Here is a 23,964-nt window from a genome sequence, read left to right on the forward strand (position 1 = left end):
TTGCCTCCCATACATGCCCCAACCAGGGATTGAACCCACAACCTAGGTATGTGCCCTGACTGGGAATTGAACCCACAACCTTTTGGTGTATGGGACGACATTCCAACCAACTGAATCAACTGAGCTACCCAGCCAGGGATATCACTTTTGTGTGTGTGAAAGAGTCACTCATATTGTTCCATGGTAGCTAGCTGTAGTTTGTTCATTGTTTAGGTTGTATTTCATTGTGTAGATATACCAGGAATGACATGCTCTCTATTCCATTGTTGATAGGTATTTGAGGTTGTTTCTATTTTGGCACTGTTATGAACAATACTGCTATGAACATTTTGTATCCATCTTCTGGCTTCTCTACGTACAAACCTGGAGTGGAATTGCTAGGTTACAGGTTCTGGGTATCTTTGTCTTCACTAGAAAAATATCTGTTCCCAAAGTCGTTTTACCAATTTACACTCCTGCTAACATTTCCATTGTTCCACACAGTTGCCAGCGTTACATGTAGACTTTCATTTTTGCTAATTTGGTAGGTGTGTAGCATCCCACTGTGATTTTAATTTGCATTTCTATAATTACTAGTAAAGTTGAACATATTTTCATATGTTTACTGGCAAATTAGGTCAAATTATATTAATATTTTCCAGATTTTTCATACATAAAAGCTAAATTGCCCTCTGAAATGTTATACCAAATTCCTCTATCACCATTACTCCACAGATATTAAATATCTTTGACAATTAGAAAGATGAAAATGACCTTTCTTTGTTTTTATTTCAAATTTAGTTACTTATACATTTGAGTGTTTAACATTACTTTTATAAGGTGCTTAACAGTGATGTTTGTGTCTTCTTGTATTGTCCTGATGGTTTATTGGATAGTATTCTAGGTATCTAATTTCTAATCTAAAGTTTCTAATTTAAAATTTCAATGTTATTAGTAAGACTAAGGCACATTTGACTTTATTTCAAGTACAGTTTTGGGGAGGATAATACTTCTAAATGACAGGCAAATTTTTAGCCAAATTTCAGTGCATTACTATCTGTGAAGCTGATCTGAATGCTCAGAAAGAATAACATAAAGGACCCTGACCAGTGTGACTCAGTTGGTAGGGCATCATCCTGCGGAGCAAAAGGTCACTGGTTCGATTTCTGGTCGGGGCACTTGCATTGGTTGTGGGTTTGGTCCCCAATCAGTGCATGTGTGAGAGACTACTAATCAATATTTCTCTCTCACATTGATGTTTCCCTCCCTCTTTTTCTCCCTCTCTTCCCCTCTCTCTAAAATAAATTAATAAAATCTTTTTTAAAAAGAATAACACGGGGTGGGGGGTTGACTCCTGCTAAGTACAAGTAAACACCATGGATGTTACATATAAGACAAACATAGGACTGAAAGGTGGAGAGAAGAAGGCAGACCAGACAGGAGCCTTGAAACCTGAAGAGTGATAGGATGATGAGTTCCATGGGTTCTCTTTTTTGCCTCATAAATCCCAGATTAGGTGCTAGAGAAGCTAGCAGCCCTTCCTTAAGCCTGTCTTTCCTGGTGGCCTGCCCTGGGGACTTCAGACTTGCCTAGTCAGCCCCCACAATGACACAAGAGAATTCTTTGTAATAAACAACTTTTACTAGTTCTGTCTCTGGTTGAATCCTAAGTGATATACATATTTTTTCATCTTATACTGTGTATTATAGTAGCTGTTTCTAACCCACTGTGGAATAAAGCAGAGGATACATAATAGGTAAATATTCCTTGTATATCTTACTGGTCTGTCCAAGGATCAACTGTCATGTGTCACTAAAATTCCCTCTTCTCTAACACTTACAGTTTCTATCTTCATCCTTTCTCTTCTTTCCTCCTTGGGTACATACCCTCCAGTCTTCTGTACGTATTTCTTTAATCACTATCTCTCTCCAGACACTCCCTTGAATTTAAAAAACAAAACAAAACTTCATTTGATACTTCAATATCTGTGAATTCCCAGACTGTATCTCTTCTTCCCTTGACTGCCAAAACTTCTTTTAAATGTGTTCTATCTTCTCTTCTTTCATTTCCTTGCTACTTTTTAAAATGTAAGAGTTTTTTTAAAAATTAATTTTAGAGAGAAAGAGGAAAGGGGAGAGAGAGAGATTTGTTGATCCACCCTTTCATGCATTCATTGGTTGATTCTTGTATGTGCCCTGATTAGGGATTGAACCTGCAATGTTAGCATATGGGGACGATGCTCTAACCAAATGAACTACTGGCCAAGGCCATTTCCTCATTTCTTAACCCACTATTCCCTGGTTTCCATACCTACTACTCTACTGAAACTGATCTCTTGAACTTTCAAGGTTGAGCTACCTCCAGGCCACCAAATGTAGCTATAGCAGGGCCTGCTAGTTACCTCCCAATATCCATCTCTCCTTCCTTTGTAACAGAACACTGGAAATTTGTCTAGCTGAAAAGATACCCTTCTTAGCTGCCTTTGCCCCTAGGAATGACCTACTCAATTGTGGGCAGTGAGATGTAGCAGAATTGTGGAATGACATTTCCAGAGCACTTGTTAAAAGGGATAGGGTATGCCCTTCTCTTCCCATCTTTTTCTTCCTAAGACAAAGAGGGACCATCTGGAGCATTAGCAGCCATCTTGGATTCAGGACATGACCTTGCAGATTAAAGCTGAGTGGGACGGTGCAGAAAGATATAAGGACCTCAGTTTTGTTCTGAATGACATCAAGGAGTTGCCAAGCCTGTGTTAGACTGACTTCCTCCAGATTCTTTTACATAAGAGAATAAACACTTGCATGTTTAAACCACTGTCATAGGGTCTCTGTTACTAGTACCTAAAGGTGATCTCTAACAGATACACCAATGGTCTATTGTTCTTTTATTTATTCATTACATAAATATTGGTTAAGTACTATTTTGTTCCAGGTACCACTTTAGGCACAGGTGTACAGAGTAAATAAAATAGACAAAGTCTTCCAGGTTTGAAATGCCGTTTAGATATAGATATGGAGAAATCACAAGGCAGTTGGGCTTTAAAAAAAACGTTGAAGCTTAAAGAAGAGGTTGGTGGTATGCAGTTTTGAGAGTTATCAGCCTGTAGTTACTAATTAGAGTTTTGGTAAAACAATTGTGGGAAAGAAGGCAGAAAGAGGGATAATAAGGCTACAAATCAGCCCTGGTACACTGGAGGTCTGACAGAAGCAGAGCCAGGGTAGAGAGGCCAAGGGTAAAGGAAAGCCAAAGGAACATACTGTTATTGAAGCTGAAGGAGGAAGGGCTCCAGAGAGGAGCCGAGAGTCAGCATGCTTACTGAGAGTACCGGCCATTCTTCATCCTCAAAGGAAATTAATTGTGAAACTAATGAAGCTTAAGTTTCATCGACGACCACTATCACAAACTGCTTCGAATGCCCACACCTAATTTTGTATCTACAGTTTTATATTCTTTTGCTTAGATGACTCTCCAAATCGTATAAACTCAAGCCCCATAAAACCTAGATGTGTCATCCCTCTTTGTCATCCTTCACCTCTCCATAACAACCTGACCACACATATTTCATTGAAATTATTTCTTCCTTAGCTTCTTGTGACACATCTCTCTTCCACTGTTCTCTTCTCCCACCATTCTTTAAATGAAGATATGGGCTAACATTTGGCCTCAACCTTGATCTCTCTACCCTAAGCCTCTGTGAACTTATTCATTCATATCATCCTTCCATGAACAATTCCCAAATTCATACTTCCAGCATTGATCACTACCTCCCAAACACAGGCAAAGTATTACGCCTTTTTTGAAAGTAATTGCCATGATAAACATTTACCTTTTTTATACAGCTCATGAGCAAGAAAAAGATTATATGGATAAAAAAGGAAAAAATGTATGTTTGGCTCAGTCACTATTATTCATTGGCATATTTTTGTTGAAAAGAAACAGAATGCTGCCTGTTTTAGTAATCTACTGCTGGATAACAAATTACCCCAAAATTTAGTGGACTAAACCAACAGCAGTGACTGTTTCCTAGTTTCTGTAGGAAAGCAATCTATGGGATTCTCACACGTTGCAACCAAGGTCTTGGGAGGAGTTATCATCCCAAGGCTTATATGGGAAAGGAACCACTCCCTACCTCCTTCAAAAGATATTGGCCAGACTTAGTTTCTCACAGGCTGGTGGACTGAGGGCCTTACTTCCTTGCTGGCTGTGGGCTGGAGATGACCCTCAGTTCCTTGCCATGTAGACCTCTCCATAAAGCAGCTCACAACATGGTAGATGGCTTCATCAGAGTGAGCAAGTGAGAGGTCAAGAGCGGTAGCGACCACAAGAGAACATGCAAGCAAGATGCAAGTCAGTCCAAAGTGACAGCCATCACTGTTGCCTTATTTTACTGATAGAAGGTATTCACTAGATCCAGCCCACATACAGCAGGGGAGGATTACTCAAAGGAGTGAATACCAGGAGTCAGGGATCATTAGAAGCTACTTGTGGAGCAACCTATCACACAGATCCTGCCCTGCAGGAACTCATAATATAGGTGAGAAAGCATTATGTAAGTAACCGAGAAAGACTAAGGCATGCTGGTACAATGACCACCAGTCAGTGTAGATGTGTGTTTCCCTACAGCTGAGACACTGTGTTCCTGTCAGATCGCTTATAACAAGTTTTAGATGGGCCCTGATCTCCAGTGTATTTTAAGAAGCATTTCACAGTCGCTGCCCTCCTCCCCACCCACTTCAGAATAATTGCTATAGAAATATAAAATGTAAGCTTAAAAATTCTAAGAGTGTGCTATGTGGTGGTGCAATGGTCCACATTCTTGTTTGCATTGCTGCTAGTTGGAAAGTACAGTGTCTGTTTCATTTCCCACTTTGTGGTCAAAACTCCATCAAAATACTCTTCATTAAAGCAGGAGACAACACTATAAGGATACGAATTATTTCTATTAATGCAGAAACTCAAGTCTCTCTGCTCATCTGCTGAGATTCCCTCATGCCACACACACACACACACACACACACACACACACACAAAACAGACCAATTGGCTTATTTTAATCTCTCTACAAATTACTCAGCGATTTAATATTTAGCACGTGGACTTATAATTACTCGTAGTAAACACATGTGATGGAAGTAATTATCGACTTGCAGGTACTGGACGCACGCGTCCCCTTGCTTTAACAGCTTAGGCTCCGGGCTCCTCATCTTGGTCCTCACGGGCAATTCCACCCCACGCCGTAAGGGGCAGAAGCAGCCTTTCCGCACTCGTGGTTTTCGACCCAGCTTGAGTCTCTGTCAGACCCTACCAAGTCATGAGAAAGGGGGTAATGGCCATGAGACGGCAGCCCTGTGCCCAGGCTTGCTTCCTTAAGAGAAGGATTTTCCCTACAATGCGCTTTCTTAAAGCATAGTATAGTTATGTGAACGCCATCGCGTGAGAAAACCCCCAGGGCCTGGCTTTTGCGAGGCCTGGCACTTTTCTGCTCCCCCTGCTTCGGGGAAGGATGGTGCAGTCCAACCTGCGGAGGACCCACCCGGAAGTCACCCAGTCGCTGGGACTGCGCGCTCCTCGCACTTTGCCGGGGAACCTCCGCGCTCCCTGGAGTCCAAGGGCCCAACGGGTCCTACTTCCTAGGTCCCCCTTCTTGAACCTCACTGGCCCATGGGCCTCCACAGCGACGGCAGGGCTCCGGCCCCGGGGCGGGCAGTCCGAGTGGGGCCGCGGACCTCCGGGGGCCTGTGCGGCGCTGTCGCCGTGTTCTCCGCTGTGGCCGCCGTGTACACCCTCACGCTGCCCCCCTCGGTGCCGGGGGGAGACTCGGGTAAAGTACTCTCAGGGTTGGCCCTCTTGCCCCTTTCCTGGGGTCCACATTCTCCTCCATCCACCCGCCTGTGCCCAGGGTTCTGCGTTCCGGAACCGACTCTGATTTCTTTCGTTCTCAGGCTTTTGAGATGGGGCTTACCGACCTCTCCACTTCCCCAGATCATATTTCTGGACCTGAGTTTTGCTTCCCAGTCCCTTTCAGTCCACATGTATTGCTTACTGCGTGCTTGTTGTGTTCCAGACAGAAGGAACTAACATAGTGGTGAACAAGGGTCACGGAGCGCATTCTAGTGCTGAATAAACAGCAGCACATTAAGTGGTGATAAATGAATGTTGACCGAGGGAAATGTGGTTGAGAAGGGATGGCTCATGGCTTTTTTCGTTTTTATTGTATTTTTGGGGTGACATTGGTTAATAAAATTATATAGGTGTTAGGTGTACAATTCTACAATGCATCGTCTATAATACACCCCAAGAAGTCTCCTTCCATCACCATTTAACCCCCTTTACCTCCCCCAACCCCCCCTTTTCCTCTAGTAATCACCATACAGCTGTCTGTGCCTGTGAGGGTTTTTTTGTTTGTTTGTTGAATCCCTTCCCTGTTTTCATCCAGCCCTGCAACTCCCCTCCCCTCTGACAGCTGTCAGTCTGTTCTATCTATGAATCTGTTTCTATGTTGTTTGTTAGTTTATTTTGTTCATTAGATTCCACATATAAGTGAGATCAAATGGTATTTGTCTTTCTCATTTCATTTAACATAATACTCTCCAGGTCCATCCATACTGTTGCGAAGGGTAAAATTTTCTTTTTCTTTCTTTTTTCACAGCCCAGTAGTATTCCGTTGTGTAAATATACCACACCCTTTTTATCTAGTGGGTCCTGAATGGCTAGTCAGGAAAGGCCTCATTGATATTGAGAAGGAACCAGCCTTGCAGAATATTTGGGGGACAATGCTTTAAAAAGTAGAAGTCAGATCGCAACTAAAAGCAAGCTACTTCTATTAAAAAGAAAATCATGACTCATGGGCTGTTTAAATCACACGCATTATTGTTTTGTATTTGGTATGAGAAACAATGTCCAGGCTTTTTGTTTTTTTTTTTCCCTGCCAATTTGCGTGACATCCAATAATACCTAATAATGGCCAGTAATTTTGTCAGTACCCTAACTTTAGGTAGTGAATCTATGGATTGAAAAAGCTAAGGACACTCGTTATCTTTTGCTGCATAACAAGATACTCCCAAATTTAGTGGTTTAAAACAAAGGCCATTTATTATCTCATATTTTAATGTGGATTAGGAATCTGGCTGCCCTTGAGCTGGGGGCTGTTTCTCAGGACACGGTTGCTGTCACGGTGTAGGCTGGGGCTGCCATCCTCTCCAGGCTCAATTTGGGGGAGATTTGCTTCTAAACTCAATCCAGTTCTTTGCCAGGTGGGTCTGGGTGAGCTAACTTCTGTTGGGAGACAGAGATGGCTCCTTAGTCACTTGCTAGCCTAATCTTGGAAGTGATATACCATTGCCCTACTTTAGTCATGGAAGTTAGTGACTCCAGCCCACACTTGTGGGGAAGGATTATACAGTGAGAATACCAGGAGTTGGGGATCATTGGGAGTCATCCTTACGGCTGCCCACCACATTTGAGGATCCTTGATGTTCCATTTCTTTCGGGTCCTGTTCAACACGTAGGAGGATTGTTTCATTAGTGTAGCGGGGAATGGAGTTACCATGTATCCAGGGTTTTATCATTGTGAGAGTACTGACACTAGAGAGCATTAGTCAGGGGTTGGGCAGTTCTGTACCTTTCCAAAAAGAAATCCACTGACAATTATGGTTTGATTGAGCTTGAAGTATGGGGGTGGGATGTATAATTAACACGTATTGAGCACTTCCTATGTGCCAGGCACAGTTCTAAGTGCTTTACATTGGTTGTTATTTTAATCCTCTCAGCTTCTACCCTATAAAGAGGGTACAATCAACATCTTTGTTTTATAGATGACAAAACTAAAACTAGCTGTGTCCAGAATCACCTAGCTAGGAAGTAGGGGCAGTCAAAGAAAGAACCCAAAACTATTGACTTTAAAACACATTCTCTTAACCTCAACTCTCTGTGAAGGAGTTTCACAAAATTGTTAAGCCCATCATCACATATACAGTGATATTTAACATCTGTTTAAAATCTATGATTGTTGCCTTGTCTTTACTAATACTGTTTTAATTTCTTCCAGGAGAATAATATTACCTATTCACTTAGAGTTACCAAACTTTTGAAGTGTTCCAATTTGTTTAGTTTGACTCTAAATAGTGATCACTCCTAATATTTTTGTTCATTTTTGGGAATGATAAATAAGCTCTCCCAAGTATTTCCAGTAAAATTTGTATAAGCATGTCTTTGATAATTTTGTGTATGTTGAATAGACTGTTCTCCAATGTTTGTGTTTATGAAATATATTTTCTATCATAAACAGAACCCATCTCAAAACCAATATAAAGCACGTATTCTTCTAACTGATTAAGTCTTAAACTATACAGTATTCCCTCACTTATCATGGGTATTATGTTCTAGACCCCACCCCCCATGATAGGTGAAAATCCGCGAAGTAGGAACCTTAACATTTATTTTAGTATTTATATAAATTTTAAGGCTTTATAAACCCTTCCCACACACTTATAAACCGGTCCCAGCCCCTTATTAACCTTTCCCACACTTTTATAAACACTATTTATGTTCTTAAACATATTCTACACTCTGTAACCTACGTCACTTTAACAACATACATATACAGTACCGCAAAATCCCGTAATACAGTGAGGCCACGGTAAAGTGAACCGCGATATAGAGAGGGACTACTGTTCTCGATAAATCCATCACATTGGGTGGCCTTGCCGATGTTCTGCACAACTTGATAACACATAGTTGATTTATGGGCAGCAATCCTCATAGTTCTTTGGAGGAGAGGGTGGGAATCTAGCCTTCAATTTGTTATTCTTGGGGAAAATAAATTTGCAGTAGGATACTGTCTTTAACAGACTTGATACATGACTATAATTACTATAATAAGTATAATATAAAGGAACTTCATTTTTTTCTAAACATTAAGCATTGCTAACAACTCTGAGCTTTCCACCCATTTGTGTCCCAGGTAAAAAAGCTATGGTTCTCAAACTTGAATGTACTTCAGAATTGCCTGAGAAATTCGACCCTGATGTCAAAGGGTTTTAGTGTAGGTGGGTTTGGCTGTAGTCAAGAAATCTTCATTTTTATAAAGGACCCAGATAATTCTAATTGCAGATGGTAGTAGAACTTAAATTTCAGGAAATACTAGGGTAAAAGTTGGGAGAAAGCAAGGACCCAGGAGGCTCTTGGTTGTTTTTACTTCTTACTTAATCATTTCCCTTTTACTCTTTATTATAGTCAATTTTAAAGGTAATATTTCCGTTTAGCTCTTTATCAAAGATGCAGTTATAGGCTTTGGGTAGTAACATCTATGTATAAATTTTAGTTTAACATTTGGATAGAGTTGATGGAAGTTTATCACATTCCAGGTTTATCCTTACACTAACAGAATATTGACTTTTTAATGGTAAAAAAAAGTAACAGCATACTGACTTTTTAATGGTAAAAAGAAGTTAGAGAAAATGGGCTATTTTTCTTAATGTTAAATGTAATTCTGGATTCATTTTAAATGGGGGAGAATGGCTACTGATCTTGAAATTTTGAACTTCATCACACCTACAGAAATTTAAGAATGAGAAAATGATTAAAACAGTTTTGGACTGAAGACATAAGAGCTATCTCATTCTAGAGTAAAACTGTATATTTGACAGTAGTTACAAAGGGGACAGTTAATTCTAAACAGTTTTAGACCATAAACAATTTCTTTAAAGAATATATAAGATACAAAAAGTACTTTTGGTTTCTAAGGTTTTATTGACTATCTCCAGAAAACTTAAAAGATGCCCTTAAGTAATTGACTTATGTGAGCGGTATCTGTTTTGGGGTGCCTTTATGGGGGTTCTATGATGCAAGCAGTGATTCACCCTATGAGGGGTGTCTGAGTAGCAAGGATGACAATGTGATATGTCTTTCTGTCAACCTCTATGCTCGGACCTTGAATTAGAGTCTATGTGTGGCCAGAGGAGGGAGAGGTGGTGATGTTTTAATAGGATCCTGAAATGGATAGGGTAATATTTTTAAATAACTTGGTGGAAAAGACAGAAATGAAAGCAACTAGCCAGAATATAAGGCAATCTAAGTCCTAAGTAGAGAGGTTCAAGTAGGTTCTCTGAAGGAAGAAGTGATCAATTCTGATGGGGGAATTGACTCGGTAGGGGGTATAAGTAAGGAAATGTGTCACTGAGAAGGTGGCAATTAAACTAGGCCTTGAAGGATTGAGGAGAGAATACTGGGTGAGAAAATGAGTGATAAGAGGCACAAAAGTGACCATTCCAGAGGAACAGTGGGTAATCAAGTTTGACTAAGACAAGCATGGGTTTCATGGCTACAATAACCCTTGTAAAGGGGACTTCAGGCCATAGAGGTCTTGCTAAGGAATCTAAACTTCATTGAGTATGCAGAGAGCAGCCACTGAGAAATTTTAGATGAGAGATATGATCTAGCCTTTTTGGGGGGGTAGGGGAGTGAGTATGGGGTCACATTAATAAGTGATTTCAGTAGGAAAATGGAAGTAGAGGATTGACCGATGCTATTGCTATAGTTCAGGCTGGAGAGGGTAAAGGTCTACATTGTGGCTAGGGCAGTCAATGAAAATAAAGAGTATTAATACTCACTTAGAGATAGCAAATGGGCATTAATATATTTTCTAATAGACAATAACAACTTTCATAAATTATTGATTGATCTCTTAAATTGTACTGACTACAGTATATAGTGATGAGTCAAAAATAGTCCCTGTGCTCTAGATACTTAAAATATTAACAAAACAGGCATTGAATTAATGCATTATAATTTTATAAATATAAAGGACTATGGAACTAATATAATGACTTAATGGTTTGAAAAAATATATCATGATAATTAGAGTTTACCAAAATAACCTAGAGCAAATCCACACTTGAAAATTGTTTCAAGTTATCCAACCTAATTAATGTAGAGAAGGCATTCAAATGTCAGGTTTAGGGCAGGATGGCACACTTTGGGGAGTGTCCAAACCTCAGATGTCTGCACATTCTACATTTCATGAGGCTACATTATAGACAGTTTTGTACTAAATTCTTGAGCGGTAACACAGCATATTACACTAATGCTCTGTAAGAGTTTTTAAAAATATATTTGCACGGGTATACAACTTTCAGGAGGGAAAATAGCAATTTTGTAAAAATATAATTCACCTATATTTTTACTGACCAGTTATTAAAAGCTACCAAAGATAGTTTGTTCTAAGGTAGGAAATATTCTTAGACTATTCATGCTGTTAAATCTCTGCAGATTTACAGTTTTATCCAGTCAAATTAATGCAAAACCCCAATGCAAGCATTTGGATTTTGAAAACTTTGGAGGAGTGTCATTTTCTAATAGTAATTATTGGTTTTACATTATTTTTTCACAGGGGAACTGATCACAGCCGCACATGAGCTTGGAGTAAGTATTAGTTTTATTGTTTAATCAATGCTCTCATTAACAGTTTTAGGAATTAAGAAAGTTTAATTAAGCATGGAATAAAGTAGATTAATTTATTTTTAAACCCCAGTTTTTAGTAACTTATAAGTACAGTACATGACAATTTACTTTAAGTTTTAAATCCAATTAAACTAAATTATAAAGCAAAGCCTTTACTATATATACAGTAGCTGCCTTATTATCACCCCAAATTTTGTATAAGCTGTGGAGAATAAAATAAATCGGGTTAACAGTTTTAATAAGTTTGTTATTTAATAAACTTTAGTATGGTGCATGATCCCTGTAGACAAGACCTTAGGACTGTCAGCATAGCAGTAATCTGATAGCAGTGTGGTCTTTCAACTTTATAACCAGTGCGATGTTTCAGAACCTGCTTTTTTTCTGTAGCCTTTTAAATGACCCTAATGTACTGTGAACACAGAGAACAAACTGCTTAAGAATTTACAATGAAATATGTCACCCTTTCCCTAGGTGACACACCATGTGATAGACACTGCCAAATCCACTAAAGAAAATATTTATTTGTATTAGCACAAAAGGATTACAGTAGAAAACCACTATTCAAACAGTTAGTCATTGGGTCTTAATCTTTATACTTGCCTGAGGAAAGGGCTACTTTTCAATTAAAGCCAGTGTGACCCTTCCTTTACTAATAGATGAAAACCTTCTAACAGTTGCGAATTTTTCCACAGGTTGCCCATCCTCCTGGCTATCCTTTGTTCACGCTGGTGGCTAAATTGGCAATTACACTATTTCCTTTTGGTTCCATTGCCTACCGAGTCAATCTTCTGTGTGCCTTACTTGGAGCAGTAGCTGCATCGTTACTTTTTTTCACCGTGTTCAGGTAAAGTAGTTGATTAGTTAAAATCCATTTTGACTAATTGGAGATGTTTTCTTACTGCCCAAATACATACATTATGTAACAGTTTTTTTGTTGTTTGAATGGTTTTCCAATATCATTCATGTGATTTCGCTTTCTTAATTTATAGTAATTTCATATGCATTGGACCTCTTAAATGATTACACAGTTGGTTCTGCTTCATACAGTGGAGCGAAGGTGTCACCAGTTCATTATCACAGTTCTCTGGTTAGGCAGAACTAATACGGTTTGTCATTTTGTGAAGATGCAGATGGGCCAGTTTAATTCAACAATATGAAGTTCATCTTTGGGTAAATAGTAAATATCCTTTAATCACACACAGTATTGTTGATGGGCAGCTGCCTATCAGGTTCAGAGATAATACCTGATATTGTATTTAAATATGCACATGTTGTATACTTTTTGAAATGAGGCTGTTAACTAAGGAAATCAATTTGGGATGTCGTTTTGGTAAGGTTTCACTTTGTTTCATTATAGCTGTAGGGAAAACAGGCAAATTAGACCCCACTTAGACCCCACTTATTTCACTGATGGAAGACTTCCTTAGTTTTGAAGGTTACCCTGCTTTTTAAAAATAGGCCATTAGTTTAGGATATTGATAAACTCATTTGTCTTTGCTACTTCTATTTCCTTTATTCTTAACTCAGTCTAATCTATTCCTAAGAGATTAGAGTGAAAAATACAAATTATACTTTCTGGAAAAGGGGAAATCAAATTAAAACACTTCTGTCAAAAACTATTGCAGGTTTGATTATAAAACAAATAACTTGTTAGGTAAACATAGTGTAATTTGAATAGACATAATATCAAATGTCATTTTGAAGATCATTGTTTTTATTTGCATTAGTCATAATATTGCCCTTAAGCTAAATTCTTTTCTAAATTTTCTTGTAATTATTTATTATATAATAAAGTAAAAGTTAACATAATTATGACTCTATATTTTTAAATCTATAGAAAGCTTTCAGATTCAGATGTTATAATTGTTGATTATTGACTAAATTATTATCTGTATTGTTTAATTATCTGTTAGTCTTACAGGTTTTCAGTGATAGTCAAATTTTTAAGCATGAAATGTTTAAAGTAACATCTCTGCTTTGATTGATTTGTGTTATGAATGCTATGAATATTTTCTTTTTCTAAATGATTAGAATAATCTTAAGAATTGTTTCTTTTTATAAGAATCTGTTATTATTTTTGTTGAAAGGAAAACTGATCTTTTTTAGTATTTAGGTTGAAATTTAGAATCACCTGTTCTGTATTTAATGTGAGAGTTATTAATTTTGACAAGACATTTAAGACAAAGACATTTAAAGAAAATACTTGTACTTAGATAGTTCATCTATATTTTAGCAGATCATTTCTGTAACATATACATATATTTAAAGGCTGTGTGGGTATAAATAGCTTTTATGCAAATTAAAGGGATTTGTTTTCTAATACTTTTTTATGTTTTTCAGGGTATTGTTGATGCAATTCCACATGAAAACCACTGTAAAAATCATATATAAAAATCTGTATTTTTATAGAATCTAAATACTTTTGGACAATAGTTTCCTTTTGAGTTTTTCATATTTCAAAATAGCTCTTATTATTCTCTTATTATAATGGGTTTTAGAGTAGCACACTAATATACAGTCTTAATGATAAATTTATGTTCTTGCTGATACATGTTTTAAGTCAAAAACTCTCAATATGACTAAACTGGATATTTGAGTTGTTTTAGTAATACAATACTTTGGAAAAGTTGCTTTCAGAAAAGAAATCAAACAATATTATCTCTTACATACATTTTAATATGAAAATACTTCGTTATTTTAAATACAAGTAATTGACAAGGTACATGTCCTTTGGGAACAACCTAGTTCAAGTGGCAAATCTGTTTTGTCAAACAATAGACACCCTTCAGGAAAGAGCAAGCCATCTCTATGGTAATAGGACTAACAGTAGCCTATTGATTGAGTGGAAGAAGACATTATACAATGTCAGCTGGCTTGTTACAATTTCATTTGTTGTATGACCTGAACTTAACCTTTAAAACCTTTCTTCTGTGAATATAAACCCAACAGCAGGACACAGTTTTTGTACAGCCATTACAGTGACGGCTTTTTTCCAGTCCCAGCATACAGTAAATATATTCCTTTACAGGTTGATTCCTTCATCAGAATTTGTTTAGGAGACATTTTACTACTTTAGTCATTTACACACCAAATCATCCTTCTATTTTGTTGTTGAATATTGAAGGATTTTGATCCAGGAAACGGTTTTATTCTTTCTTTCTCCCATCACTTAAGAGAACATTACTGTACATGTGGGATTAATGCTGACTGGTGTGCAGTAAATTAATTCTTTTAACAGGTTTAGGTTTTTTTTCAGGTAATTGTTCACATCGCATTCACTGTATTTAGCTCTTAGGGTGGACATAAAGACCCTCTGTACCTTTTAAACAAAGATTGTATTTCAAAAGCAAATTTCTGTTTAAATGTGTTGATGTAAAAAGCTCCATTTTTTTTTCAGTAAACATGACTTAGATTGAAAGAACAGTTTATTTGTTGTTTCCAATTACCATGTAATTTTTGCTTTCTTACATCTTTCTCTGGCTTTTAAAAGCAGTCAGATGTCATTAACAGTGTATTTTTTGTTCTTTTCTAATGGTTGGCAAGAACTCATTTATATTTGCTTTGCCCTAATGTGGAAAGCATATGAGTAAAACAGCACATTGAAAGCTATATGTATCACTATAGTTTATTGAATTAAAAATAGTAAGATTGTGCCAGTTGTTTCTGTATGTATTTATTTATGTATTGTCCCCTTCAGGGGTATTTTTAAGCAGGCATTATGTTAAAGGAGTTTAACCTAATTTGTGTGAAATAATATTTATTTTATTAATGTGTACATTTGTGCATTTAAGACCATGTAATATAGTTAGTGTTTTATACAGGAACTGAGATTTTTTTCTTTTAAGGCCATTAAAGTAAATGATTTTTGAGTTTGATAGTATGATATTTAAAGTGTTAGATTTGAAATCTACAAATCCCATTAATACAAAATAAAAAAATTATAATGTAAATCACTAATGTGAACACCACTTACCATTGCCTTACACTTGAATTTCAAACTTATTTCCTAAAAGACATCAAAGTAGGTCCTATATACTAAATAAGAGAAGAATACTGAAATCACTATCATTAAATATCAATGTGCTTACATTTCATGTGTTCTGGTATTGCTAAAAGAGAATGGTGTTGATAGCATTGTATAAAAATTCTTTACCTCAGGAAATATTTAAATTGCTTATGATCTCTGATGAGGGCATATCTTTATCATTTATTTTAGTTGTTGCAAGGCAGGGAATATAATCTCAATAGACTTGCGAGTCAGCATATCCTTTTCAAACTCTCAGAAGCCAAATAAAATTACAAAAGGATTCATTCAGCAATATTTGTTGAGCACCCATGTGAATTGAAAATAAACTTGTTTTAGTTTTTATAATCAAAATAAAGTGCTTATTTTAAAGAAAAAGTCACTAACCATTTAATAAGCAGTTTTTCAAATATTTTTTTTCTAAGAGGCACTGTTTTAGGAAACTTGCATTAAAAAACTTTCTACCACTAATATTGTACAGTAAGAAATCAGATCTTAATGTCAAGCAAATTATCTAGAATATATGAATATTAATAATAATTAAAAGTATATTGAAACTATGCCTGTTTTCTCCAAAGAACTTGCAACAAACTTCAGTAAATTTAAGTATCTTCTGGTGGATTATTTTTTGCCAGTATTTTGTTTATGGGGTATTTAATTTTTTTGTAAGTTATATATTTTTAAACATTAGACTGCTGCTAAAAGTTAATTTGATTAAACTTTTGAAAAAGGAACATTTGATTTTGAGCACTGTATCTGCTGTTCTTATAGCTTCAGCTAAGATTCCATTCAATAAAGAATAGAAAAATGCCACACCTTAGAGAATGTACAATCTCCTACTTAAGGGACATTTGGATTTTCAACTCAAAAGAGTATTTTAGATTATTACCATAGAGAATAATATGAAGCTCTGCCTAATTTCAGAGGTAACAAATAGTCACCAAGTTTTTGCAGTTGAAGAAGAATGGTAAGTACTAGGGCATTAATTTCCATTCAGAGAATATCTGAATAATCCACGGTTAATTGATCATATATTTATCTCATACTTGTATTAAAATTGCATTGACTCAGACTGGTTAAGCATATTAAGAGTTTGGTTCATTTGCATTTTCTTATAAGTAGAGGGACATATTACGCTCAAATAGCAGCACTTCTTTTTGAAGGGAAAAAAGAAGGGCAAAAACTCTTTTTTTAAGACTGTAGAGTCTTTTCTGACAGCTAGTCAGAGTTAGAATTAGTTCAAGGAAATGTTAATAATGCACTGCCTGGCCTAATCCCTTTGATATCACCAGGTATCCTCCTGTTCATGGGTTAATTGCTTTAAAAGCGAAGGCAATATTCTGAGCGGTGGGCCGCTTCACCTTTTCACAGCTGTTACCATTGAGTGACAACTAAATCCCATGTGTAAGATGAGGAAGAGCTCAATCTCCAATTGGGAGAAAATTTATGTAAACCACAATCCCTTCAGAATGTGCGGAAGTCATAGACTTTCTTGATTTACTCTGCTTTTCCCAGAAAGCTCTATTGTTCACTTTCCTAAGTCCCATCAACCCTTTGTAGCAGAATATCACAGCAGCAGCAGATAGCTTGAAATATATAAATGCTATCATAGCTCTGATTAATAGCAGTGCTTATGAGTCAAGTCTGATAACAGTGCAGCTCTCCACTCAATTTCAGATACTGCTAATGGAATCTGTCTTCTCCAATTGTAATATGAGAAGGCCTAATTTGCCATGGAGCTTGGAGCTGTCACCAGTAGGGGATTGTGGGGTCAGATGGGAGCTGCCAGGTTTTTGCCCTGCAGCTTGTATCTCTCACTTTGAATAGAGCAGCCCCCTGCCTGCCAGTTAGCTGATAGGCCGCCGTGGGGTTTATGCCACTATATACAATGGGAAAGGGCTGCATAGGCTGACTTTATAATTGTGAAGCTAGCTCATATTTCCACAGCTACTGTGCTGCATAATTTCTAATAAGTGGTTTTAACAAATGTCAGATTATGAAAAGTTTCCTAAATTACAAAAACTTATAAAACATTTAAATTACTAAATCTATTTCCTGTGGAGATTTTGCCACTGGAACTAGTCATCAGTCACTATGACTATAATAATAAATGCATATATTTCTTAAAACTACAAATAAAATTATACATCATAACTTCTATAGAAATAGAAAACAGGCTTAATGATACTCAGATATATTTCATAACTTTACATAACAAGACTACATAATACTAATTTTCTATTGTTTATTAATTTGGTTAGGGTTGCTAATGAAAGTAGCTTAATACCCTCATTTTGTTGATTTTTGTTATTTCAATCTTAAGTTTACTTCGTATACCTTTAGGATCTCAACATTTTAAAAATTATGCAAACATTTTCTAATTTTGAGTTAAAAAGAATGATGTGATGCCTTGGCCAATGCCTTTGAGAATAATGATTTTGCTACTGAATACAAAATATACTGTCAAAAATTGAGTAATATTGAGGTCTTGTGTGTTTTTAAACATTTCAAACAGTATTGATAAAAATCTGTGATTGGGGAGTTATTTTAAACTAGGCTGTGCTTAAGAAGATAATGCCTCCCGTTGTGCAAGTTATTTGACATACCATGAAAACTTAGTAAAATGTAAAGTAAATAATGGTGATTTCTATATAGCCCAGTTCAGTGTTTTTCTTTTACATATTCAGGTATAAGTTGATGGGATATAATAAAATGAATTGTTCTAAACTGTGAATAGCTTTCTCATTTATTGGTTAATGCATGAATCTTACTTGTAATGGAAATTGTGATTGTATTTTATTTATGGAAGCTATTCAGAATCTTACTCTTTCCATTTTCAGTGGTGCTTTTTGCCTTTTTGGAAACCTTTTAAGTCCCCTCCCACCCCACCCCCAGTTTTATTTAGTGGTTTAAAATTGGAAATATTACTTTATACTTTTCCTTTTAGTGTACTGGTTATTAATATTAATGTATCTGAAAATTCAGGGTAGAACAATTCTTTTTCCTTTGATTGAATCTCATAAAATAGAACAAACCTTGACAGGATTTTATCTGGAGTGAAAGTAAATTTTTATAAAATGTGGAAAAAAGGACTTATTTTGCAAATTTATTAAAGATGGAAATGTTTTACATCTTTTAGGTGCAGTGGTGGTGGCCTCAGAGATAGATATAACTTTTAATATATCATGTCCTAAGTGATTGATTTACGTTCATTAGATCTAAACTTGAAAATGAAAAGAAAAAAATTAGATTCTTCTACTCTCTAAGTGGCCACTGACTATAATTTGTGTACAGCATACCTAGCACATATTAGATGCTCAGTATGTATTTGTTGAGTGTTGAGTTCACTGCCACCGAAAGAGAAAGGGTCAGCTGTGCACCTTTCTTTTCAGTACATTAGCTTCCCAGTTTGACCATTCTCCAGGTACACTGAAAAGATAACTATATGGGCGTTAATTATGTGAATGAGCTAGAAGGTAACATTTATATAATTTTCATGAACAAGACCCAGAAAGATACGAATCTGGGAGGATGAAGGTGGTTGTTTTACCACACTGTAATCCATTGCATTTTTTTTTTTTGTCGTCAGTTAGAGTTGACACTAAGAGTAATTTATTTAACAATAGTACCCAGGTGCTGCATCGTGTCCTTTCCACTGGGCTCCACTTACTTCAAGGAGTTTTTCACATAGACTGAAGGTAGTGTACTCTCCACATTGGATTCTTTGCATGCAAGTAACACCAAAGACAAATACATTCATGGATTTTATGAAGCATGTCAAATGTGTGTTTTGAAAGAGTTTCAGGTTTCTATTATTTGCCTTTTGATGGAGGGTTAGACAAACATGTGACTACACATGAAAATCAAACACCGTGTAGTGGAAAGAAAAATATACCTTATCATCTATAGCAACCCTGTGTCAATGGTGTAAATTGTAACCTCTTGATTTATCCATTGTGTCAACAGATGAATAGTATTCTATCAATGAGAAAACTACTGCACAATCAGTACCTTTATAAGGAATATTATCTGGGTCTCATGGATTTTGTGGACTGAAGAGAAGGCAGCTAACCACAGAGTTCTGAGCTTCAAATTTGTGGGGGTGCTCTTAATAGCATCACATATTCCTTTTCCTCTCCCCACACCAATGAAAATTTCTGGCATTTGCATTATCTGGGTGAAATTTTAAATACTTGATCACCCTTCCCATACTAGCTATCATAATTTTGATGTCTCTTTCCTCATTGACTAACCCTATCTTGTAGACTATGAACTACAAGATTTTAGTGTCATCCCAAGCAAAAAACAATTAGGTAGATGTATTTATTGCAAATATACTGCAAAATCTATTTTCTATTTTAAAAATAAATATGTAATAAGTAAAGTATGTAATATAAAATATATTTATAAAAAATAAAAGATACTTGAATAAATTTTGGATTGCTATTTTGAATCATCATATCATTGATTTACCCTGTTAGTATAAGACCTTGAAAACTGAGCATACCTCGGTGACTATATAAAACTTCGGTTTTGATTGTTAGTGTGGATGTGCGACTGTCTTTTACCATAATTGTGTTATTAAAATAATCATAGTAATGGTATTTGATCTGTGATCTTTGAATAACCTCATTAGATGTTATCTCTATAAAGTTAGACACTAAAAATATTTCATTTGAGGAAATGTCTCCTTTGACCTTCTTCTATGAAGTTCCATGAGAATTAGATTGAGAATAGAAGCATTTTTTCTTATATCTAATTTATCGTAAGTGTTCTTAAATTAACATGGAAGGTAGTTTAGACTATTTGGCAATTTAGTAGTGAGTTCTAGTGAAATGACTTCATTTTGTTCACAATATCATTTGAATTTTTCCTCCTTTTCTCCAGTTTACTGTTAGTTTCGTTGAAGTAGTTTCATCAATTTCAGTAAAAAAGTATGTGTCTTTTAAAATCCCACTCTACATATTAAGTGTAAATAAATAAACATTACTTTTTTGGTTGCTTTAAAAAAAAATAATAAGCATATTTATTTGAAACAATAAATTAAATGACACTCATTTGTCTTATTTGGGGGACACATATGTATAGTTGGTATGTACATTTGACTTTATGGATGTTGCCAAACAGCTAATTTTGTGGGCTCAGAACAACAATTTCATTTAAAACTCATGTTTAAATAATAATGTGAGACTGGACATTCCTTTGATATATTTCTACAAGAAAAATTACTTAGCCAGAAATCTGTACTACCAATTCATTTAATAGTATCATATGCAGTCCAATTTATGAATAGTGTTCCACTCTCCTTATACAATTTAACTCTTCCAAAAAATGTTATAAATATATGTTGTAGCCTTTTCAAGGAAATAAATATTCTGTAGAGTGTGAGTCCTGGTTAGAATTATTCTCCAAAAGAGCTGGATTACAGTTAACTTCTTCAATCATTCCCTCCAGGGCACCCTTCATTTAGAGGAATCATAATTGACTTGTAAGATAACAAAGGCCCCAGCAATCAAAGCAGATGATAGATTAATTGGAGGCTGTCAGAATTCTATACATTCATGGATTTATACCTTTTTTAAAAACTCATAAATAGATAATAAAAGTACTTACTCTGTCATATCATTTGCTCAACAAGTTTAAGACTAGATTCATTGCAGACATTTTCATCAAAGTGATTTTTGCAGCATCAATTAGGTAAGTTTTCTGCACATTTAATGTAATTTTTTTTCTATCTCAAATTCACACTGGTTTACCGATAGGAAGATTCATTGATATTTGGTTCAATAAGGTATATAAGATGGAAATTGTGAAGCTATATCCATATCGACATTGCTTTATTTTTTAATTAATGTAAAAAAAATCAAAGTGAACCCTTAAATTTTCCTCTAATTTTACTTGTTACTAAGACATTACTTTTATAACAGTGAAGGGTAGCAATGATAAAGGTCATGGCTTTTAAAACAAAATTTACCCCGATACCAAAACATCTTTCCATTTTTTGCAATTAAAAAAAGATTAATTTCTAAGTAATGGCAGAAGTAACTTTATAAAACATTATTTGGAAATGGTTTGACTTAGGTTGAAGTAATTAGAAATCATTGCTATTTAGAGAGCAGTAAAAACTAAAGATAGAATATGACAAATAAATATATACATAGGTGGGAAAACATTTTGTTTTCAAAAATCAAATAGCTTTCCTAGGGACACACATACCCACACACATATATGTAAAGTGAGATATCCTTTCATTTAAAAAATGCACTAATATGCTGACGTGGCTATCCACTGGTATCAATGGCCCAGAAATAATTCTGTTGACTTTGCAATACATCATTTAGGGAATTTTAAGTTCCTCATATCTGGTTTCCTTACTATGTTTTGATTAGGTTACAATTAAACATTTCTATTCTTCAGGATTATATTTATTTAGAAATACAGAAAAATTTGTCTATTCATTACCCATTTAATATATTTAATAAGAATCTGGAAAAGGGGCAACAACCCTAGTCTTAGCAAAAGTAGGAAATACTTCTTAGAAGAGTGATGCTTATGCTGAGTTGTAAACAATCAGTGGGAATTGCCCAGGAGAAGACAAAACCATTCTGGATTCAGAGAACCTCGTGTGCAAAGAAACCCAGAGATGGAGAGAAATAGTTTGTAAGTACAGGGACTGAGAAGTCATTTAGTGTTGCTGAAACAAAGTCTTGAGATGTGTCATATCAAAAAATGAAGCTACAGGTGGACTGAGATCAGATCATGAAAGGTCTTGTCTATCATGATAAGGAGTTTGTGGTGTTTTATAATCAAAAAGGAGTCATTCAAGAGTTGGAGGCAGAAAAGTACAGAATCAGATATGTTTTAGATCCATTATTCTGGAGGCGGACAGTGTACAAAGCTATTGCATTGGTATGTGCCAGTGGTGATATAGGTGGAGAAAGGAAGATGAGTTTTTCAAATGTTTATGAAGCAAAATTGGCAGGTTGTGATATATTCAACAGGGAGAGAGGAAGGGGAGCTTTAATGGTGACTCCTAGGTCTCCTATCTTAGGCAACTAGGTAGATAATGAAAATCACTAAGACAATATAAGACCTGGTGCCGTTTTAGGAGAGAGGACGAGAAATTAATTTTGCACGTGTTGACATTGAAGTTCTCTGGGATGTCCAGAATTGGAGTGACTCTGTGGTCAGGTGTACAGCTGTCAGTCAGAGGTATGTTAGGGAGAGGTAGTGCTGGAGACAGATTTGGTTTCTTCAGTTTGTAACTGGCAGTTGACATCAAGTAGATAAAGCCACCTTGGTGAAGTAAGTAGAGTAAGAAGGACAGTTGCCTGAGGATGAAGTCTTGGGAAATACTGGCTTTAAAGGAGTTGATGCAAGGAAAGGAGCCACTCAGAGAAAATATAGAAGGCAGATCCAGAGCTATAGAAGGAAAACCAGAGGGACACGTTCCAGATGTCAACACAGTAGAGCTTGGCTGAGGGAGTGATCGACACAGCAGAGAGGTCCCAAAAACCTATTTTATGTGGCAGTTAGATGGTCATTGGGGACCTCAGCCAGAATATTAATAGAATCCTAGGGTGAGAACAGAGGGTAGAGGCTGCAGGTGTGGACCATGTGAGGCTAACACTGTGCCCAGCCATGACCCTGAAACTTCCCTTTGTGACAGCATCCTGACATCTGCTTGCTCTGTAGTCATTTATCTCTGTCTCAGTAAAATGAAAGGAAGCATGCTCAGATAATGCAATATGCCTTGAACAGTATAATGGGACTGCCTACCTACAGAGTCCATGAAAGAACTGAAGGCCCTCTCCAAAGTCTTCAGAAAGTCCTCATCCTTACTACAATTGCTGACATCATTCTTTGACTTGTCAGCAAGGCACAGACTCAGCTTGCACTGACATGGGCATCGCATCTCCTTGTTAGAATGCACTGGGCTGCACACCTGTCTTCCTACATTGCACTCGCCCTGCAGATTTATTCATGTGTGGCTTTACTGCTTGTCTTGCAGGACCAATACTTACTTTTAATGAAAATTTTAAGATTTTGAGAACAGCTCTCTTTAACTCTCTTCCATCACGGGCTACTTTGAACAGTAGAATCCAGTCTTGTTTAACAGGGCTGTTGCATTCAAGTTGATGTCCCCCCTCCCAACCCACTTTTCATTCCCTGCATGACTTCAGCTTTCAGTCCACTCATTTCCTTGATGCCTCTACACTTGTCTTCCATTTAACTAAGACCAAGACCCCTTGGCTCAATCTTTTTGTCTCCTCTATCTGCCCCCTGTGGCTTTACTTCCTTCTCTAGCCAATGTAGACCCTGTGGTTCATGACTTTAGCTAGCTTTCCTTCTTGTGATTCTGACTTATTTACCTACCTAGTGAACTCCCTAACCATGGCCCAGGCTGCATAACCATGCAGACTGATGCTGCCACTCCACATCCTCAGTCCCTGCAGCCTCCAGCCTCTGCTGAGCATTGAGTGTTACCATCAAGTCCTTGT

The 23,964-nt window shown here is 36.4% G+C and overlaps 1 protein-coding gene across 2 annotated transcripts in view; it reads left to right on the plus strand.

Moving 5' to 3' along the window:
• The first annotated feature begins 5,515 nt into the window (after nt 1-5,515).
• The window catches only part of TMEM260 (transmembrane protein 260), a 60,367-nt gene continuing 41,918 nt past the window's right edge, over nt 5,516-23,964 (plus strand). For both annotated transcript variants that reach the window (XR_016509821.1, XM_090270916.1), the window contains exons 1-3: nt 5,516-5,800; nt 11,369-11,400; nt 12,132-12,283. Coding sequence is in view for 1 of the 2 variants with exons in the window: in XM_090270916.1 (XP_090127042.1) it covers nt 5,641-5,800; nt 11,369-11,400; nt 12,132-12,283 (344 nt within the window). In the remaining variant the exon portion in view is untranslated. The remainder of the gene's footprint in view (nt 5,801-11,368; nt 11,401-12,131; nt 12,284-23,964) is intronic.

Source organism: Furipterus horrens, unplaced genomic scaffold, assembly GCF_987537825.1.
Source record: "Furipterus horrens unplaced genomic scaffold, mFurHor1.1.pri manual_scaffold_3, whole genome shotgun sequence".
Lineage (NCBI taxonomy): Eukaryota > Metazoa > Chordata > Mammalia > Chiroptera > Furipteridae > Furipterus > Furipterus horrens.